The sequence below is a fragment of the Natator depressus genome, chromosome 4, assembly GCF_965152275.1.
Source record: "Natator depressus isolate rNatDep1 chromosome 4, rNatDep2.hap1, whole genome shotgun sequence".
Taxonomy (NCBI): Eukaryota; Metazoa; Chordata; order Testudines; family Cheloniidae; genus Natator; species Natator depressus.
In genome coordinates this window covers 62,892,684-62,914,829 of record NC_134237.1, presented here as the reverse complement: position 1 = coordinate 62,914,829, position 22,146 = coordinate 62,892,684, and the positions used below count along the sequence as shown (strand labels likewise).

General features: G+C 41.0%; 1 protein-coding gene across 1 annotated transcript in view; it reads right to left on the bottom strand.

The window, feature by feature from the left end:
- The window catches only part of RXFP1 (relaxin family peptide receptor 1), an 86,302-nt gene that overhangs the window by 11,667 nt on the left and 52,489 nt on the right, over nt 1–22,146 (bottom strand). The window contains exons 5-13 of the mRNA XM_074951059.1: nt 17,841–17,912; nt 15,142–15,213; nt 13,909–13,980; nt 12,880–12,951; nt 10,291–10,365; nt 9,622–9,693; nt 8,491–8,562; nt 7,038–7,109; nt 2,991–3,062 (exon numbers count right to left, since the gene is read on the bottom strand). Coding sequence (XP_074807160.1) covers nt 2,991–3,062; nt 7,038–7,109; nt 8,491–8,562; nt 9,622–9,693; nt 10,291–10,365; nt 12,880–12,951; nt 13,909–13,980; nt 15,142–15,213; nt 17,841–17,912 — 651 coding nt within the window. The remainder of the gene's footprint in view (nt 1–2,990; nt 3,063–7,037; nt 7,110–8,490; nt 8,563–9,621; nt 9,694–10,290; nt 10,366–12,879; nt 12,952–13,908; nt 13,981–15,141; nt 15,214–17,840; nt 17,913–22,146) is intronic.

The window sequence follows — 22,146 nt, the reverse complement described above, 5'->3', positions numbered from 1 at the left end:
ATTTCTCATCTGCTTTCTTCTTCTTCTGACACCTCCACTTGTCCCAGTGACCCAATCTCATCCCATCTCCTGATCTCCCTTACGTCCACTCTCATCCCCTCCCTTATTCTTCTTACCACTCACTCTCCTCTAGCTCTTTCCCTTCACAACTATCAAGGTTCCTCCCCCACTCTGAACTCTAGGGTACAGATGTGGGGACCTGCATGAAAAACCTCCTAAGCTTATTTTTACCAGCTTAGGTCAAAACTTCCCCAAAGTACAAAATATTCCACCCTTTGTCCTTGGATTGGCCGCTACCACCACCAAACAAATACTGGTTACTGGGGAAGAGCTGTTTGGACACGTCTTTCCCCCCAAAATACTTCCCAAAACCTTGCACCCCACTTTCTGGACAAGGTTTGGTAAAAAACCTCACCAATTTGCCTAGGTGACTACAGACCCAGACCCTTGGATCCTAAGAACAATGAACAATCCTCCCAACACTTGCACCCCCCCTTTCCTGGGAAATGTTGGATAAAAAGCCTCACCAATTTGCATAGGTGACCACAGACCCAAACCCTTGGATCTGAGAACAATGAAAAAGCATTCAGTTTTCTTACAAGAAGACTTTTAATAAAAATAGAAGTAATTAGAAATAAGAAATCCCCCCTGTAAAATCAGGATGGTAGATACCTTACAGGGTAATTAGATTCAAAACATAGAGAACCCCTCTAGGCAAAACCTTAAGTTACAAAAAAGATACACAGACAGAAACAGTCATTCTATTCAGCACAATTCTTTTCTCAGCCATTTAAAGAAATCATAATCTAACACGTACCTAGCTAGATTACTTACTAAAAGTTCTAAGACTCCATTCCTGGTCTATCCCCGGCAAAGACAGAATATAGACAGACACACAGACCCTTTGTTTCTCTCCCTCCTCCCAGCTTTTGAAAGTATCTTGTCTCCTCATTGGTCATTTTGGTCAGGTGCCAGCGAGGTTACCTTTAGCTTCTTAACCCTTTACAGGTGAGAGGAGATTTCCTCTGGCCAGAAGGGATTTTAAAGGGGTTTACCCTTCCCTTTATATTTATGACAACAACACAAACATGCTTTAGTGTCTCCCATTCGAAAAAAACCCAACCTTCATCCCACTTGCCAATCCAACTACTGCCCCATGTCCATTCTCCCTTTCGTCTCAAAGCTCACTGAACACACTGTTTACAAGTACTGTCTGGAGTTCCTCTCCTCCAATTCCATCTTAGACACTCTCCAATCCAGCTTCTGCCCCTTGCACACCACTGAAACCATTGTTTCCAAAAGCTCAAATGACCTCTTCTTAGCCAAATCTCAGAACCAGTACTCCATTCTCATTCTCCTTGACCTGTCAGTTGCCTTAGACATAATCAACCATGTTCTTCTGCTTGAAATCTTGTCCTCCCTTGGCTTCCATGACTCCTCCTACTTCTCTAATTTCGCCTTCAGTGTGTCCTTGTAATGAGCCTCCTAATTCCCACTCCTACTTTCTGTGTGGGTTCCACAAAGCTCTGGCCTTGGTCTCCTTCTCTTCTCCCTCTACATCTGATGTTTGGATAACCTCATCTATAAACACAAATTCAACGATCATCTCTATGCAGACAACTTACAGATTTACCTCTCTACTCCAGACCTGTCTCCTGTCCAGACTAAAATCTCAGCCTGTCTCTCTGACATCTCTTCATTGATGTCTAACCATCAGCTCTGGATCAACGTAGCTAAAACAGAGCTCTTCATTTTCCCCCTTAACCCCTCTTTTCTTGATCACCATGGACAACACCACCATCCTGCTTATCATTCAGGCCTATATTCTGGGTGTCATCTTTGACTCAGACCTCTCCCTTGGTCCTTACATCTGGGTTACGTCTAAATCTTATCAAGTCTTTCTGCATAACATCTCTAAATACAGTCTTTTCTATCACTGGAGTATGGGGTAGGTCTTTCTCAAGCTTTCCTGTGGAAACTCACTGTGTATAAATAATTCAATACATATTGAAACAGGGGGACTGGAACTCATCCCAGATGAATGACTCTATAGTCCAGTGATTAGGACATTCACGTTTGCTCTATGGCCTAATGAATATTTAATTTATATGCAGTAGAACAGCTTCAACAGGAGAGATTGAGCATAATCTGCTCTAAAATACCTCATACCTCCCCTTGGAAAGGGGAGACCTAAATTCAAATCTGTTCTCCATCAGGGAGGAGTGGGGAACGGAACTGTGTCTCCCACATCCCAAGTAAATACCTTAATCACTGGGCTAAATGATAAAGGGGGGTGGGGCATCTCCTTCTCCACCAACAGGTTTAATTGTTTAACTCTAGGAGAGGTTTCATGGCCGTGAATCCCAAGCAGAGGGAGCCACCTCCCTCTAGCCTGGAGTGAGGCACCTAAGGACTTGACCACGGGGTGATTTAGTGCACAACAAGCTGGGGGGTGTAAATCTACAGCATATTAGTCTGCTGTGCACTAAGTTGCCCTTTGGACTCTGATACCATGCACTAGAAGTTCCATTTCAAATAGTGCTATGGAACTTTTAATGTGTGGCAGCATTGTTCACATGGAGAATTACTGTGCGACACACTAGTGTGCTGTAGATTTACACCCCAGCGTGAGGCGTGCACTAACTGTTCATCTAGAAGAGCCCTTACCTTCATGACAGTGGAATTGATTTTACCCTTTCTGGATATTTTTATATGATATCTGGACTGACTGGTCTCTTTTTGTGCTTCAAAATTTCCCCCAAAAGAAGCTGGAGAGCTCAGGAAAAAATATTTGAATACTGTAAGTAATTTTTTTCAAAGTTACATCTTTGAGGGACACCAATAAATACAATAGAGGAGTAGAGATACAAAGCACCTCATATATGGCTTGCTATTACACTTGTTCTGGAGAAACAATTTTTCTCAACAAGAATTGCAAAATCAAAAAGAAAATATCCATAACACATATATCTAAAGGACTAAATACTTACAGGGATTTGAGTTTTAGTAGGTAATCAAACTGGTTTGCTTGTATTTCCTGGATAGGGTTATATGAAAGGTTCCTGTAAATGCAAACAGTGATATCTAGTACTGTGCAGATTCCTTAAAGCTTGTTCTAAAGATAATGTCTAGCCACATTATCCCTTTGTTTTCAATTCCTGTAATAGTGACTCATAGTAAGGCAGTTACAATTGTAAATAGTGATACGCCTCTACCTGACAACTTGGTAAACAAGAACAAAGAACAGACTGATGCTTCACAGGTGTGATGTTAACACAAGAAATTTTATTCAATGTTTTTAATTGCAGAAATATTTCAGTTGCTAAACTTTTTGGACTTTATATATTAAAAAAAGCTCCGAAGAATTCTTCATCATCATCATAGCAAATCCAAAGTGGCGTCGCCTCCTTGCAGATCAAGTGCCACCCAGACTTATCTCTAGCTAGGACTGCAAGATTACCAAAAAAATCACATATATTTAATACTCCTGAGGACATTCTGCACCAAAAAATTAAAAATCATGCACACAATATATTAAAATTCTGCAAAATTCTGCAAATTTTATTTGTCAAATAACTGTGGAGACTCCAGCATGGCATTGGGGAGCACAGGCCACTGGCTGCACAGAGGTGGGAGATCACTGTGCAGCTGCCACCTGGGACATGGATTCAGCGGTGAGGCTGCACCCAACCCTGAGATAGGACCAGGTCTGCCCCACAAACATTCCAGGGCGCTGCCTCTCTGTGCCAGGTACACCAGGTGTAGGCAGGCAGGCTCAGCAATGCAGGATCCAGAGTGCGTGTGTAGGGGGGCTCAGTGGGCGGATCCAGGTGTGGGTTGAGAGGGCTCTGTGTGGGGCAATCTGGGTGCTAGCAGCTCAATGGGGGATCTGGGTGTGGGGAGGATCTGGATGCACAGGGGCTTGTTGGTGGGTTCTGGGTGCAATGAGACTCTGCTGAGGGGTCCAGGTGAAGGTGGTTGGGGGTCAGCAGTGGGGGCTGGGTGTGTGGGGGATAGAGCTTGGCAGGAGGGTCTGGGTGTGGGGGATCCGTGGGGGGTTCAAGTTGCTGGGGGAGTGGGACTCAGTGGGGTGGGGATCCATGTGCAGCTGGTTGGGGCTCAATAGGGGATCCGAGTGCAGGTGGCTTGTTGCGGTGGTCCAGGTGCAGGGGGAGTGGGGCTCATTGGTGGGAGGGTGGTTCTGGGTGCGGGGGGAGCTCAGTGGGAGGGTCTGGGTATGAGGGGGGTCTGGATACACAGGGGTTAGGTGGATGGGGGAGCAGCTCCATGTACAGTGATTCCTCCCCTGGCAGCTGAGGATTGATGGGTACAGGATGTGCAGGGGTGGGGGAGAGCTTGCAGAGCTTCCTACAGCTGGGGGAGAAATCTGGGGGTAGGTCTGACATGGCCCCAGATGCCGTGCAGGGGAAGAGGAAGTCCCGTCCTCCCCAGCCCAGCCAGGACTAGCAGCTGAGCCCGGCATAAGGTAGGAGCCACCAGCAGGGTCTTCTCCAGTCCCATCCTCTGCCCCACAGTGATTTCCTCTCTGCCAGCTGTCCTGGGCACCCAAAACATACTGCTGGGGAGGGTTGTATGACCACTCTTGTGACTTCCCTTTGCTTCCCTGTCAGAAAGTCATTTTTCTGTGAGGAAGCAAAGAAATCTGTGGGGGGACATAAATTCTGTGCATGCACAGTGGTGCAGAATTCCCGCAGGAGTAATTTCAAAATAAGTCACAGGTTTTTTCCTAGTCTCTAAAATGCATCTTTTTTACATGCATTTATGTGACTTGAGAAAGAAACTTGAGGGCAGTAGAATAAAATAATATAGATTAGAATCAGGCACAACTACTCTGAGTATTTATATGTATGTGTGTGTGTGTCTACCTCACAACTTTTTGCTGTCCTCCTGATGTCCCCTACAGGCCTACAGTGACTGCAGGACTAATGTCTTATACCCAGTCTCTCCAGCTTTATGTGCACCACTGCATTGTGCTGGCCCTTACCAAGGACACAGTGTGAGGGAAAGACATCAGAAGAATACCTACTCCTGATTAAAGGTATTTATGTAGATTTGTGATGCAACAGAATGAGAATTTCATTGTGTTGCATTACATGAACCCAGTTACAGTGGGACCTGATATAGCTGGGTACCGGATACCATACACCTTGTCGTTCACCACAGAAATACATTAAAAAGGTGAATGTCAATGGGGAGGATACAAGAATAAGAGTTCTCTGAGGGATCCCTGTTATTACTGCACAGTCCATACTAATCCTCTCTAATGTGGCTCATGGTTTAAAAGTCACAATTTGGCCCTAAAGCAGGACTGAATAAGTAGAATCATGCTCTGAAAATGTCTTTAAATTTTGTGACTCCACCCCTCTTTGGAGATAAGCAAATATGATTGGGATCCTATAATTCCAAAGTGGTTTCCAGATTTTGTAAATAAACCACCCCACAGAAATATACAAACAGGTCTGGGCACTATATTTTTGGTTTACTCTCAGTCCATCCCTGCTTACATCTTTTTAATATTCCTCCACTAATTTCCTGGTGTTACTCACTTTGTGCCTTTTTCTCTCATGATCTGTCAACCTGTTCAGAGCCGTTATGTTTTCCAAGCACAAAGAACAAAACAGTCTAGATTACTTCTATTTCAGATTCAGGCAAACACCACACACGGGGCCTGATCCTGCAAACATTTGCTGTCGGGTGTGATACTTGATATGCTGAATGGCTCTACCGTAGTCAGGAGTCCATGAAGTCAACAGAACTGCTCATGATAGGCACTATTATGGCCCAGCAGCAGTGTTTATACATTTGGGTACAAAGATCAAACAAATATGAAGAGTGTTTTCTTTATTTGTAATAATCTCTCTCTTGAATCTTGTTGCAGCTTTGCTGTCAAGCACAGAGGCAGATTTCTATATTTCAGGTTGTAATACATAGAAAACAGAATCATAGCAGCATAAACCACAGAAACTAATAGATTCCAGTAGAGATAATGTGTCATTTTAACAGTAGATTCAATACTTGAGGAAAAAGTGTATTCCTAAAATATATTCTTAGGGCCAACTCCTGTCAAATGCTGAGATCCTGTTGAAGTCCATGAGATCTCTCATTCTAAATGGCATATTCATTTTGTGTATGCTGAGTAATGGAATCTAGTTATTAAAAATACTAACAATATATTGGGCAGGAATAATTTTAAATAATTACAATCATGATACTATGCATCTTTTAGGCAATTATTTTTTACATAATCTTTTTTTTAAATTGCATTTCAGACTAAGTTTGGCATTTTCAGGTAAAACTCAGATATGAACATGACTTTCTTGGTTTTGCTTCCTGGACTGAATGACTGAAGCTATCGTTTCGAATGAATAATGTACAATAACACACAGTATAAGGAAGAAGAAAAGGAGGACTTGTGGCACCTTAGAGACTAACCAATTTATTTGAGCATAAGCTTTCGTGAGCTACAGCTCACTTCATCGGATGCATACTGTGGAAAGTGTAGAAGATCTTATTATATACACACAAAGCATGAGTGAGTTTGTATGTCTGTGTGTGGGGGGGGTGAGAAAACCTGGATTTGTGTTGGAAATGGCCCACCTTGATTATCATACACATTGTAAGGAGAGTGGTCACTTTAGATAAGCTATTACCAGCAGGAGAGTGAGTTTGTGTGGGTGGGGGGGGGTGAGAAAACCTGGATTTGTGCTGGAAATGGCCCAACTTGATTATCATACACATTGTAAGGAGAGTGATCACTTTAGATAAGCTATTACCAGCAGGAGAGTAGGGTGGGAGGAGGTATTTTTTCATGCTTTGTGTGTATATAATAAGATCTTCTACACTTTCCACAGTATGCATCCAATGAAGTGAGCTGTAGCTCATGAAAGCTTATGCTCAAATAAATTGGTTAGTCTCTAAGGTGCCACAAGTACTCCTTTTCTTTTTGCGAATACAGACTAACACGGCTGTTACTCTGAAACCTGTCAGTATAAGGAAGAGTTATTATAAAGCCTTACAACTGTGAGAGCTCCTTCAGGTCCTTAAATAGATATGGAGGAAGTGATTCAATCTTGTTGCTAGCCAAGTCTCTGTGGAAACAATCGCAGATATAATATAATTAGTTGTTAGTGGTTTCTTTTCATTATGTCAAGAAGCATTAATAACGTAAAGAGGTCCATAACTTTGAGTCCCTTTGTCAACTCAAATTATAGGTTGTTATATAGGTTATCAGAAACCTGGAAAATAAAAGAATGATGTTAAAGCAAAAGGTGAAAGATAGAGACCTCAGACTATAGGAGACCATATAATACTCACAGGTCTTATTATTTTTTACTTCACTTTTTCTTTGATTTTAATTATCTTTTCATTTTCTCTTCTTTGGTGCTGCTTCTTCTCTCCAGTTCCCCACCTCCTCCCCAATCGATTCATTTATGGTCTTGGACAGAAATATCAAAGGATTTTTCCTGCCTAAACTAACCAAATAATCTAATTTCTCAGTTAATAGGATAAGACCATTTCAATTATATTTACAGGGAATGTTTAGTCAGTTTCCACTTTAATTCCTTACTTATAGTAGTTAATTGATTTGGAATAAAATTCTTATCCATTGTGCAACTAAAATGGATTTTTAAAAAATGTCCTTATGGATACATTATCTGTTACATCTAGTTTTTAATAATAATATTTAGCACTTATTAATAATGTAGTGATTACAAAGATTAAAAATATGCCTATCCTGGGCAATAGGATTTGCATGCTTTGACATAATTTAAAAAATGCAACATTTAAAAAAATCCCAGCAGTTTCCACAAATCATTAAATTAACTGACGAGCAATATATCAAATCAAACTCTTCATGTCAATGGAGAGGCATCCAGTTACATGAGTAGAGAATTTGCCCCCTGACCTTTATCTATCACATGAGACAATCGTCTACCAATGTGACCAGTGTAGAATCAGTGCTGTAGACAGGCCCCTCCCCTGACTGACAAGAGTCAGGTAGATAGGATGCAACCAGATATTTTGAGGGTTGTCTTAGCACTATCTTCTCCATAATGTTAAGCCAAAATGGAAGATTAGATACTGGCCAGTAGTTGGTCAGACAGTTTGCATCAAATGAGAAACCCAAATCTGGGATGCGCCCACACGGTACAGATTCTTCTTTGTCAGCTGCTTTCCTGTTCACTGGTGGAAAAAATGCTTGGGGGCCCTGATTACATTACTGGCTTAACCTTATGCAGCTGTGCTATTGCTGGCATATGGGTGCTAGTATACATATCCTCTGTGACATGCCTTGTCCTTATTCAGGAAACACACTGCTCTTGTGGGCAGACTATGCTGAATGACTGTAGAGTTTGATGCTGTCTCTAAAGCTTGTTATATGAAAGCAGAATTACTGACAAATACATCTTCACAATTTAAATGATCTAAATTATTCAGCTGTTCTTTGATTTAAAAAAATCAACTTACAGTTCATCTAACTTCTGGAGAGAGGAAAAGCTGTTTTCATTTAAGGAGCTGATTTTGTTTCTTCTCATCACCCTGAAAGGATAAAAACAAACTTATGCTTCCTCAAATGTGTTTGTTTTCTGAGAAGACCATGATACATAATCAAGTAATTGATTACATTCTATATAATTTTTCACATTCTGTCTTTAATTTACATCTTGTTTTAAACAATGTTTCATATCTTACTTAATTGCTCAGTACATTAAAGCTATGCCAAGTTATTAAAAGTTCATACATTTTAATATTCTATGAACAATTTTTACTGTGAATGTATAAGCATATATATATATGTTATATGCTCTTTCAGTTGCATTTGCATCTACCGACAACTAAGTTATTCAGAAATGTCAAATATCTTGATATTCTATATGCCATGTGACAGTATGATGGCATTAATTATTGATTATTTGAAAATTCATGACATTTTTGAGCATGTGAACGAAGCACATGTTTTATGCAAAAAGTGTGAAAGTCCAAATCCAAAATTTGATATTTCTGAGAAATTCAACCATCAAGGACGGGAGCTTACATTCTTTGTTCACCCAAAACCTCCCAATACACAAGGAATAATCAGGGGAGAGCCATGTAGGAAAGAGACAGCTGAGAGAAAGAAGTGAAGAGGAGATGAGAAAGTGACAACAATAGCAGTCCAGAGCTCATCAACAGCACCAGAAGGGAGTGAAGGGGAACTGTGAAGATGATTGCAATGGCTCTGAGGAAGCTTTGGGGAAATTCTACAATGTCTCGGATCAGCAACCTGACCGAATGATATTATCCTTGAATCTGGTCAGTTCATGTGGTATAATTTTTTTTCTTTTACATTTAGTTTCTAAATCTTGGTATTTGATACTATCAGTCAAACTCACTTAAATGGAGTTATGCTGCATTCATCGGTGGTGAATGTTACCATATGTCCACAGAATAGTTCTACTTTGTTGTGTATAATTAAAATTTAGCATTTTAATAATCTCCATCAGTTCTAAGCACCAACCAATATTGTGGAAACTCGATATCGCCCATTGTGCATAATGTAACAGATGTTCACCGTAAACACTGCTCATTCGGGCCGCATAGAATGTGCTATTTACTTACAGTACAGTCAGAGTGCTGCAGGAGATGAAAGTGACATTTCTTAAATTATGTATATGATTGCCTTCAAAGTCCCTAGGAGATAAAACCAAAACATTCTATCACTGAAAAAAGTTAACTTCAATCAGATAGTTACCTTGAAGTAATTATTTATTAAAGAGAAACCTCAGCAGAACCTAAGGGCTGCACAAAGCATAATAATACTTGGATGTTTCATTTTTCAGCACACCCCAAACTGCTTTAGGTGATACAAGTGTCATTAACTCAGGTGGGTGAAAATCTGAATCCTGAACTCAGGTACTAGAGAGACTAACTCTTTTTGTTTTCAAAATCTGAGAGTCAAATTATGACTGCCCTAATGGCAGTGATCGAGTGGTCTCGGGGGGGGGGGGGGGAAGAACTCAGGGAGCCCCTTGTCTCTAGTGCTTCCAGCAGGATACAACTATAATTTAGCTGCCTGCTCACCATGACTGCAATATTCTTCTAGCAGAATTCAACACACCTCAGGAAGTCAGTCTAGTTAGGCTGGCATGAAATGGGGATTGTCTATTCTGCAGCATCATTCCCTTCCCTCGTATTACCTTGGTAAAAAGTGTCATGGAATGACACTGATTTAAAGAAGACAAAAAGGTGTTGGGGTTTTTTTGGGGGGAGGGGGGAATAATGACTTACAGCCAATGTAACCTGGGCATGTGTTGGCAAAGAGGTTTATCAGGCAAACGCGCAAGAGAATTATTCATCAGCACTCTGGAAAAAGAAAAATAGTATTGCTAGCAATTGATGTCAAAACAATGCCCCAGCCCCTTTTACAGTTTTGTTTCTTCTCAGTACAAAGCAGGCAGAATGTATTCATTTTTCATATTGTTAGAGATAGTAAAATGATTAAAAAACACTTCAGTGTATTTCATTATGAGCACTGGTGTGATCCTATTGTCTCTTGAATTACTAAATGATTGACTTGGGAAAGGGAAATCTTCTGCAGATGCTGGGGCAGATTCACTGGTACACTCTGGCTGCCTTGCATCGCTGGAGCAGAACAAAGCACCTGAAGCGTATGTGTGAATCTGGCCCCATTTATCTTTTTGAAATTAAACCTAAAACTTGATCATTTTCCCATTGAATCAATAGAAGCAGGGCTGGGTCCTTGTTTATATTCAGAAGCATTTGACATTTGCATAGATACATAGTATGATTACTACCTAATTGGCCATGGTCTTTTCTCACATTGGTTTCAGTTGAATTGCTTTGGATTTACACTGAAGGGAGAAGATTCTGGCCTTTTAAAATCTGTGTCAGGATAGAATAGAGAGGATGGAGGTGAAAAGACCCAGGCACTTCCCTAAAAACTGTTAGATTCCCAGTTATAAGATAAAGGAGGAGAATGCTACTAAATATTTTATTGTGATGGATATAAAGTAGCCTAGAACTAAAATATCACAAAGCACTATGTACTGGAAAACATTATCAAATGATTTAAATGTGTGGGAAGATATTGAACAAAAGAAGGTCGGTAAAGATGTATAAGAATTTAATCAAATAAAGCTAGGTTTTACTAAGGAAACATTTTTTTCTTACTGTAAGTTTCCACAGAGTATGTGAATATCCAAGGATATTGAAGTCACTGAGTCCAATAAACTTGGAAAAAGATACAATTTACTGAAAACCATAGTTTCCATTAAACAACTATATGCAATGTAAAGCTATTGAGAAGTTGATATCACTGTTCCCCTCCAAAATGGATACAAGAAAATCTCTCTCTCTCTCTCCCCTTCCTCTCGCTTCATAGTTTGTCAGTGCCCATGTGTTTATTGGGTTCCAAATTATCCAACTGATAGTTTGGGATATGATATATGACTGACTTTATAAGGCTGCTCCCGCTAACGTAAGTGCCTCACTATGCTGACTTAATAACACCACCTCCCCGCGCGGTGTAGAGTCACAGTTGATGTATTTCAGAGTAGCAGCCGTGCGATGAAGTGAGCTGTAGCTCACGAAAGCTTATGCTCAAATACATTTGTTAATCTCTAAGGTGCCACAAGTACTCCTTTTCTTTTTACAGTTGATGTAGTAAGTTTGACACAGTGAGAGTGTACTCTGTGTTACTTACATCAACTGTTAATGGTCTCCAGCAGCTGTCCCTCAATGTCCCACACACACCATTCTGGTCACTGTTGTGAACTCCGTTGCCCAGGGGTCAGGTAGACAGGAAGCCCTCCTTCTCCTTTAAAGCCCCACAAATTTTTGAAATTCCCTTTCCTTGTTGCCCGGCTTGCCAATTACACCTAGCAGCCCTCTACTGCAGAGTGTAACTTCCCAGCTGACCATGAGCCCAGTGCTTGCAATGCTCATGACAATAGTGGAGAGTTGTGCAGGCACCATGCTTCTGTCAGCGAGGAGGGATGCATGGGTTTATGAAAAGAAGGTGTGAAAATTATGGGATGCAGATGAAATTATGGAATGGAGAACCCGGTATCATGCAAAGTTGACTCCATGCTCCCAGTAATCCCTGTCTGACTTGTTTCAGCCCCATCAGGCATTGCAAAAACTTCCCAAAGACCCTGCACTCCATGGTGGCAACTTGCACAGTGGGATACCTACTCATGGTGCACTGCACTCTGCATCAATACAAGCACTCCTGGTAAGGATGCACACCGCTGACACAAGGAGCCAAATGTGCACACACACAAGTGATGTAATAACTGCGGCAGCTGTATGCCGACGTAATTTAGGTCAACACAAATTTGTAGTGTAGACATGGCTAAATGTAGAGAATCATGTGCATCCTGATTGGTTTCTTATGTGCCTTTTGAAAAGCAAGGACATAGAGCTCACTTCTGGTCTTTTTGAGTTTAGCGGACTAATACAGGACTCATGTACTTTAGCATACAAAAAGACTGAAAAAGCTAGGTTTTGGAGAGGGGTGGGGCTCAGTTCCCCCAAAATAAGCTCCTCTACCGGAGAGCTTATTTTGGGGGAACTGAGCCCCACCCCTCTCCAAAACCTAGCTTTTTCAGTCTTTTTGTATGCTAAAGTACATGAGTCCTGTATTAGTCCGCTAAACTCAAAAGGACCAGAAGTGAGCTCTATGTCCTTGCTTTTCAAAAGGCACATAAGAAACCAATCAGGATGCACATGATTATTATGAATTATTATGAATTATTATTATGAATACAGCTTTACAAACAAATCTTATAAACACACATTAGTTTTTATCTATTCTCTTTTTTAAGTATTGCATTTAATTCATATTTCAGTACCTACAGGAGAATAAGTGAGTTGAGTCCATGAAATGTTAGTGGAGAGATCTGATTGATCTTGTTATTTTCAATTATCCTGTAAATCAGAACAAAGTGTATATCAGACTGATACATTACTGGGGTCTGAAACTGAACAGACATTAGAAAAGATAATGTACCCTGAAGTGCCATTATTGAAATACCCATTTGAACTACATAAGAATATTGAATTAGCATACTGTGATATATTGAGGTACAGTACTGAAGCTTCATCAAATGACATGGGAACTCCTTTTCCAATGCAGTTCACATGATTATTGGAAAGATATTTTTAAACTTAAAAATAAGAGCAAGGGTCTTGTCAACTTTTAAAACAAGGTCATCAGAACTTTAACGGATGCATCTGATGAAGTGAGCTATAGCTCACGAAAGCTTATGCTCAAATAAATTGTTTAGTCTCTAAGGTGCCACAAGTACGCCTTTTCTTTTTTCAAAGTATCAGTACATCAAAACATCCCTGAGACAATCCTGCAATTGAACATGCACAGTAAAAGTTTGTCAGTCATTCTTCATCAATCAGACAGATATGTAATTAATGCCCTTAAATCTCAATGTTATTTTTTTCAAATCCTACTGTCAGAAGAAGCAGTAATATTGTCAGGATTTCATATTATGAATGTCATTTCCTCTGTGGGATGTGAAGCACCATATACAGGCAAAGGACTGTTCAAGAAATTCCATTCTGAAGTGCTCCATTTCTGTCACTTTGAAGTATCTGATTTATTTTATGTATTATTTTGTGTTAAGCAGTTACTTATTTATAACCATGCATACTACTGAAAAATAAGCTACAACAGAGCCATGAAAGTTCTAGGGCTCAATTCTACTTCCAAAGTCACTGGGAGTTTTTATGTACTGGGAGTAGAAGGATTCCCTTAATTATCATGCTGTATACAAAGAAATGTTACATAGATAAAAAAAGATACAAATATTTCTTTGTGTTGCCTTAACTATTTCTTGAGAAAATCTATCCAAAACTAAGAACAGTACGTACAGCCACTCAAGCTTATGCAGATCTTCAAAGACACCAGGCTTTAAAAAGGTTATCTTGTTGTGACTCAGATACCTGAAACAAGATCAATTAAGATAAAAAACAATAGACTCTCTAATCAATGTTAGAGGAGTGAAGAAGAATTTTAAGATTTTCTTTTATTATTCCTAACAGTATTATTAAATTACATCCTCAAGAGATTCCATTGTTAACAATAAAAACATTTATCCTTGTGCGACTGTGATCACATATTGACCCTTTGTCTCTTTCAGGATGCTAGTGTTTGCCATGGTAGCAGCCTGGCGTTCTGATTAAAGATATGGCTGCATGGACAACAGTGAAACTACGTCCAGTTGGAGCTTTTTGGCAATGATCATCTAGAACATTTTCATCTTTTCTATTAGAAAACACAGTAGGCTCTAACTACCCTCCTTGCATCAGAAGCATTTAGGGCCTGCTTCAGCTCCCACTGAAATGAATGGCAAAACTCCAATTGACTAAAATGGGAGCAAGTTCACAGGTCATAGGTCATTAGGCATAGGTTTTAGATACTGGAATAACTGAAAAAGACTGAAAAATGAAGAGTGGGACTGCAAATTGTCTGAACTAGTAGTAATAATAAACAATCATAAAAAATTAGGGTGAAAAATACAAAGAATAAGGGTAATAACAGCTTTGGAATTTACCTTTTAAGTGATTTCAGTACATGGATTTATTTTTTTGTACAATCTCACTCATTGGCCAAAACTATTTTTAAATTAGAAAAGAGTCATCTTTTGTAAAATCTGCTGCACAATAAGAAGCAAGAGTCCTTTCCTTATGTAATAGCTTCTCTACAGAAAAATAAGAGTTTTCAATTATCTCAAATTAAACATGGCAGCCCTACTGTTTTCATTCCTGGCTCATAATTCCATAATAACTCATTCCAGGATAGCGGGCATTTAAAATCACTGAGGTTTCCTCTTTTTCTTTCTGAAACAGCAAATTTTGGAGATAGGGACAGAGTACAAGATCCATGAAATATTTTAAGATTACTTTCCTGCCAAATAACCTTGCTACCATTTGTCCAAATCCTCTGAAGTTTTTAGTGAGAATAAGCGCTGAGTGAATTGAAGTTCAGAATTTGGGCCATTTTGGAATTATCTAAGGTCCACAATAACCGAGAGAGAAATGTATAGCTGTTTTCAAAAGTTCCCCCATTCCACATTGCTTCAGCATTGCAATGGTAATACTTACAGTTTTGTCAGGTTGTATAATCCTTTGAAAGCATGTGCCGATACAGTTCTGATTTTATTATTCTGAAGATACCTAAGAAGATATAATAATGACAACAATTCATTCTGTAAAAATGCAAATGCAAAAGGATCCCCAAACTTATCAACTACATTTCAAACTAAGTACATATATTATTTAAAAGGATGCTGTCAAGGTGGGTAGGCCTTAAAATTAAACTCTCATGGCAGTTATTTCACATGGCTGGTCTTACCTTAAAGATTTCAAAAAGTGTATTTAAATTAAAAAATAACACCTTGCTGCAGTGATAATTCAAAATCAGCCAAAACAAACACCTGACTTGCTTTGCATTCATTGTAAATGAACCAGTGCATGCATGCTGCCTCCTGATTTCATCCCTAATCCTGCAATCTGATCTGTGTATGGAGGAGACAATTATGCTTGTGCAGAGTCATACTTTGTCAACAGGCATGCATGGGTGCAGGATCTGCCTCTGCAGATAAGACTACAGAACTGTTATAATGGAGTGCATGCAGTGATTTGTTTATCTTGATGTATATAGACAGTTTTGGGGTTGATGTCATTCTAATAAGGCCTGCAGCAAAGGTCAATTACAACACTTTGCTGGAATTTCTATTTATAATATGGGTCAATTGTCAAAGGGTTGCATTTTCGGTAATTTAATCAAAATGTATGATGAAACTTGCTGATTGTTGCTAACAAAGTATTATGCATACTTCCCCACCCCGCTTTTTGCTCCGTCTCCTTTGCAATTAATGAATTGAGGCAGAGGTGAAAGTAAGCCAGTACACCCCAGTACAGTGTACTGGTAAGAGCTGGTGCGCCGTACCGGGACCGGCTTTCCCAGATGGCAATTTAAAGCCCTGAGGTAGCAGCGGTGGGGCTGCAGCGGGGATTTAAAGGGCCCCGGAGCTCCAGCCGCCACTACCGCCCTGGCCCTTTAAATCCCCGCTGGAGCCCTGCTACCAAGGGGAGGGGTGGCGGGGTTCCGGAGGGGATTTAAAGGGCCGGGGTGGTAGCGGCTGCCGGAGCCCCAAGTCCTTTAAATCCCTGCCTGAGCCCTGCTGCCCGAGCCCTGGGGTAGCGGTGGTGGGGCTCTGGCAGGGATTTAAAGGGCCCCAGACCTCCAGCCACCGCTACCTCCCCGGCCCTTTAAATCCCTGCCTGAGCCCTGCTGCCCAAGCCCCGGGGTAGTGGTGGCAGTCGGGAGCCCCCAGGGCTCCTCAGTGATTTAAAGGGCCTGGGGCTCCACTGCAGTAGCGGCAGCTCGAGCCCTGGGCCTTTTAAATTTCCCCCGAGCCCTGGGGCTCCCAGCTGCCTCTGCAGCTGGTAGCTCGGAGGTGATTTAAAGGGCCCCGGGCTCCCAGCTGCCACTACTGCAGCTGGAGCCCCGGGCCCTTTAAATCAATATTTAAAGGGCCCGGGGATTTAAGGTCCTGCCTCTTCTGGTTAAGGCCACGCCTCTTCTGGTTGAGGACATGCCCCCTGCTCAGGACTCTGGCATACCGGTAAGTCCTCTAACTTACTTTCATCCCTGAATTTGAGTTTCAAAATATTACATACGGTATCATTACTTTTGGGGATAAGATGTTAGACTTGTATTTGATTTTAAAAAACATGCTTCCCTTCTCTATACAATATTTTCTTTGTTGTAAAAAAATAAACGTTTTCAACAAAATCAAATGAAGGATTCAGTCCTGCTCCTGTTGAAATCAATGGGAGATTTGACACGGATTGCAAAAGAAACAGGATTGGATCCAAAAAGGTCTTATCAATTTGTGAGAGATCCCTTAGCAAACCCATACTTGTGAATCAGAAGGAAATTAAAGGAATTAAATTTCGTAAGCAAGTGTTTCATGTATACGTTTCATTTAATGAAACAAGACACTTTGTTTTCAGAACCTTTTTAGTTTGAGATCTAAATTGTACTTAAGTTTGTGAACACAAGATGGTGCTGCACAACCTCAGAATTCAAGTTAGAATCCAAGAATGTTCTAAGAAAAATATTATATGTCTTGAGCTGGCCACAATGATAAGTGGTCCTATGCTTTCACACTTTATTTCTCAGTTGTTCCTTATTTTTCATGATTCACCCTCATTAAAGGACTGGGATTTTTTAAAATAATGAAATGTATACAGAACATCTATAGTAATATACAAGAAATAATTCAATCAAAAGGTTTTGGTCATGATATAAGCCATTTTGTGGTAGTAGTCACCAGCAGTCATCACCAAAAGGCTCAGAAATGTGATTTAAAAAAAAAAGGTTCTCAAAGACATGAATGAGTCTTTTTATGACAAGGAATGCCTTTCACTTTGCAAACTTTCAGAATAGTGAATGAAACTGTATCCGTTTTCTTTCATTTCTTCTGATAGAATTGCTGTCTATTATAAATTTAATTTCTTTAAGACACAATAGATGTTAAGATCCACATTATTATTAGTTTTCTAATGTACAAAAAATGATAAAAATGTCACGTCCAGAAAGTTTAACCTGTAAAAAAGGGATGGAAGCCACATCAGGCTATTTGAACAAAAATAACTTACATGATTGAAAATTTCAGCTAAAGGTAAGAAACAGTAGATTTTTTTAGTATAATCAGAGTTTTGTCAGTAAGCCATAAAATTGCCTTATCACAGTTTGCTCTTATTTAAGATTTTAGGTTAAAATGATTCCTTACAGGTTTTTGAGATCCTGGTACTTCTTGAAACTATCAGCAGAAAGCTTTCGTAACTGATTCCGTTTAAGGGACCTGTAATAAAAATAAAATTATTCTGTAAGTACACTAAGTAGGCCAAATTTATCCCCAGTATAACTCCACCAACTTCATTTTGATCTAATCAATTTGTACCATGTTTTAGTTGGCAGAAATTTCTATAATAAGTTAAATATTTCCAGTAAGGTTACCCTTATATGCCAGTATGTGTATGTGTGTGTTTTGAAAATTAAATGGAGAAGGGATTTTTTGTTGTATACCCTCCTCTCCTGCCTCTGCATCATATTAGATCACTGGAATCCATTTATATCAATGGAGTTAAACCAGGGATGAGTTTGGAAGGAAAGGGTGGTTTAGAAGGGGGAAGGGTGTCACCTATCTTACATTTCTGGGCAGGATTTTGGTTTGATTTTTATAAGCACTGTTCCCTCCACCCCTTTCTATATATAAACTCATATCAGCTACACATTATGCAGCCATTGAAAGATGCAATTAAAGTGGCAAAGCTAATCTTACTGAAAGAGCTTAAGGGTCTGTCTACACTGAAGCGGGAGGGTGTAATTTCCAGCTTGAGGAGATATAGCACAAACTCTGATCAAGCTAATATGCTAAAAACAGAAGCGTAGCTGCAGCAGGACAAGTAGTGGGAGGGGCTAGCAGCCCGAATACAGAGGGTTATGTATTCAGGTGGTTATCCCCTCCTGCTGCTTGCGCCACCGTGGCTACACTTCTATTTTTAGCATGCTAGCTCCATCATAACTGGTGTGGATATATCTCCTCTAGCTGAAAATCACACTTTCTGGCTCCAGGGTAGACATACCCTAACAATATCAGCCCTGTAGACCCAGGAATGAGAACTGCATGGTTGATCAAGAATCTTCCATAGGGCAATACATAAAATTACAAGCGGTGCTCTTGGATCAGCATTGTAGGATAGGTTTCAGAGTAACAGCCGTGTTAGTCTATATTCGCAAAAAGAAAAGGAGTACTTGTGGCACCTTAGAGACTAACCAATTTATTTGAGCATAAGCTTTCGAGAGCTACAGCTCACTTCATCGGATGCATACTGTGGAAAATACAGAAGATGTTTTTGTAAGGAGAGTGATCACTTTAGACATGGTAAGGAGGGTGATTACTTTAGATAGTGATCACTTTAGATAAGCTATTACCAACAGGAGAGTGGGTGGGGAGGGGGAGAAAACCTGGATTTGTGCTGGAAATGGCCCACCTTGATTATCATACACATTGTAAGCAGAGTGATCACTTTAGATAGTGATCACTTTAGATAAGCTATTACCAACAGGAGAGTGGTTTTTGGGGGTGGGGGGAGTGGGGAGAAAACCTGGATTTGTGCTGGAAATGGCCCACCTTGATTATCATACACATTGTAAGGAGAGTGATCACTTTAGATAAGCTATTACCAGCAGGAGAGTGGGGTGGGGGGGAGAGAAAACCTTTTGTAGTGATAAACACCCATTTTTTCATGGTCTGTGTGTATAAAAACATCTTCTGTATTTTCCACAGTATGCATCCGATGAAGTGAGCTGTAGCTCACGAAAGCTTATGCTCAAATAAATTGGTTAGTCTCTAAGGTGCCACATTGTAGGATAGTATTTTTCCCCCTCAGAGGGGAGGTAGATTTTTCATCCTTGAGAAATCTTCAGTGTTCCCTTCACTTCCACTAACATTCTCACTCAAGTTCTCACATAAGAGCTACTATCCTTCTGGCCAAAGATGACTGGAAGGGACTCACTTTGGGTCCTTGTCATTGCTGCTCCTTAAATCAGTTTGAAGGGTGGTTGTTTTATGACATGAGGCACTCAGGGCTAAATCCACCACCTTTGCAGCACTCTGGGGACCTTCTGACCTAGGGAGCAAGAGACTGGGACTGGGACTCTGACCCAAGTCTCTTGTATTACAGAAGACAATAGTCAACAGCTGGGAATCACAGGGTGAAGCCATTTTAATTATGCAGAAAATGAAATCCTGTGAGAATAATTAAAAATGTGTTTTTCCACATGGGCCTCTCCATGTCTCTGCTTGAGCCCGGAGAACTCATTTTTTTCCACCTACTTTAAATGCATTGTACCTCTCTCAATGATGCATATCATAGCCACTGCCCTTCTAGTTTAAGATTAATCAGGATTCCCGTCACAGCTCACTAATGCAGCACTCCTTAACCAGCAGGGAGGGTTATTGTTAAATGATGTGAAACAATCCATTTCTTGGGAGTTGAGTGAGCTGTCTCCACAGGCACACTCATCCTCTGCTGACCTCATGAATGAGGGATAAGTACTAATAAAAACTGTGTCTCTAGCACCAAACCACTAGCCTGGCCTTCATGCTCGTTTTTAAACTGAAAAATTAGCAGGCACAGTATTTCCTTCAAGATGTGGATGAAACTTCCACATATAAAGACAGAATTTAAAACTGTCTAGAAGAAGAGTTGGCTCTGGCATTACCTGATCATGGATTGTCATCAGTTATAACAAAATTTGAGGGCTGGGAGAGCTTGTTAAAATAAAGTGATAATGCTATGACTTCTATTCAGGAGTAAAAAAGGGCAATGTCTCACAGCACTAGATTGATCAGAACGTGCAGGCAAATGAATGACAGATACATGTGATGGATTTAAGCAGCAGCCTACAACTTTATTAATTTAACAGTGGGGAGGGATGATATGTGGCACCCCTCATTTTCATGTAACACACTTCCAGTGTGGGGCTACAGGGCTCCCACCAGATAACCAATAGCTCAGGGTACACATGCTCAGTCCTACCTTTAGGACTCAGTTTGCTTCTGAAGCCTCTCTACACCCCCCCCCCCCCGTGTGAGGGGCGAACAGAGGTTACTAAGGGCAGACCTCAATCTACAAAGATTTCAGGTCTCCCTTATTCCTATAGGCAAAAGGTCCACCAGTGACATTCCAGGTCTCATTTACCTCTGGGAGCCGGCCATTTATCTGCACTGGACACTGGCTGCAAGTTGTGATGATCTAAGTGCTATCTTCTTAATGTTAAACTTTAAAGTCCTACTGCTTGACCCAGCTGTGCCTCCATGGGTACATCTACACAGCCAGCAGCAGCCCATGGCAGCAAGCCTCAGGGCCCAGGTCAGCAGACTTGGGCTCATGCTACCACGCTAAAAACAGCTGTATATACAGCACTTTGAAGTTGCAGCTCAGGCTCTGAAGCCCACCCCCTTCCGCTTCGGAGCCTGAGTTCCAGCCCAAGTTGCAACATCTAGACAGCTACAAGTGCTGCAGGGTGAGCCCAACAAGCCTGAGTCTGTTGACCTGGGCTCAGAGGCTCACTGCTGCGGGCTGCATAGACATTCCGTAAAATGCCATGAGGAAGGTGAAAAAACCCACCAGACCCCTACCTGTTTGGTCCAATAGGAAAAATTCCTTCCTGTTATGGGCTCAGGGGAGGGAGGGCCATTTAGTTCTTGCACAGCCCCTACTCCCCCGCAATGTATTTAAATTCTCCAACTAGCAGGAGCAACAGGATTATGAAAAGCCTTGAAGAATTTAAATAGATGGGTGGAGGAGCAAGAACCTCATAGAATATCAGGGTTAGAAGGGACCTCAGGAGGTCATCTAGTCCAACTCCCTGCTCAAAGCAGGACCAATCCCCAACTAAATCATCCCAGCCAGGGCTTTGTCAAGCCTGACCTTGAAAACCTCTCAGGAAGGAGATTCCACCACCTCCCAAGGTAACACATTCCCGTGCTTCACCACCCTCCTAGTGAAAAAGTTTTTCCTAATATCCAACCTAAACCTCCCCCGCTGAAACTTGAGACCATTACTCCTAGTTCTGTCATCTGGTACCACTGAGAACAGTCTAGATCCATCCTCTTTGGAACCCCCTTTCAGGTAGTTGAAAGCAGCTATCAAATCCCCCTCATTCTTCTCTTCTGCAGACTAAATAATCCCAGTTCTCTCAGCCTCTCCTCATAAGTCATGTGTTCCAGTCCCCTAATCATTTTTGTTGCCCTCCGCTGGACTCTTTCCAATTTTTCCACATCCTTCTTGTAGTGTGGGGCCCAAAACTGGACACAGTACTCCAGGTGAGGCCTCACCAGTGCCGAATAGAGGGGAACGATCACGTCCCTCGATCTGCTGGCAATGCCCCTACTTATATAGCCCAACATGCTGTTAGTCTTCTTGGCAACACTGTTGCCAAGCTCACTGTTGGCTAGACTTATCCCCCAGCCAATGAGAAGGCAGCAGACCTGAGGAACCTTGCTTGCTGCCACACATGCACTCTTA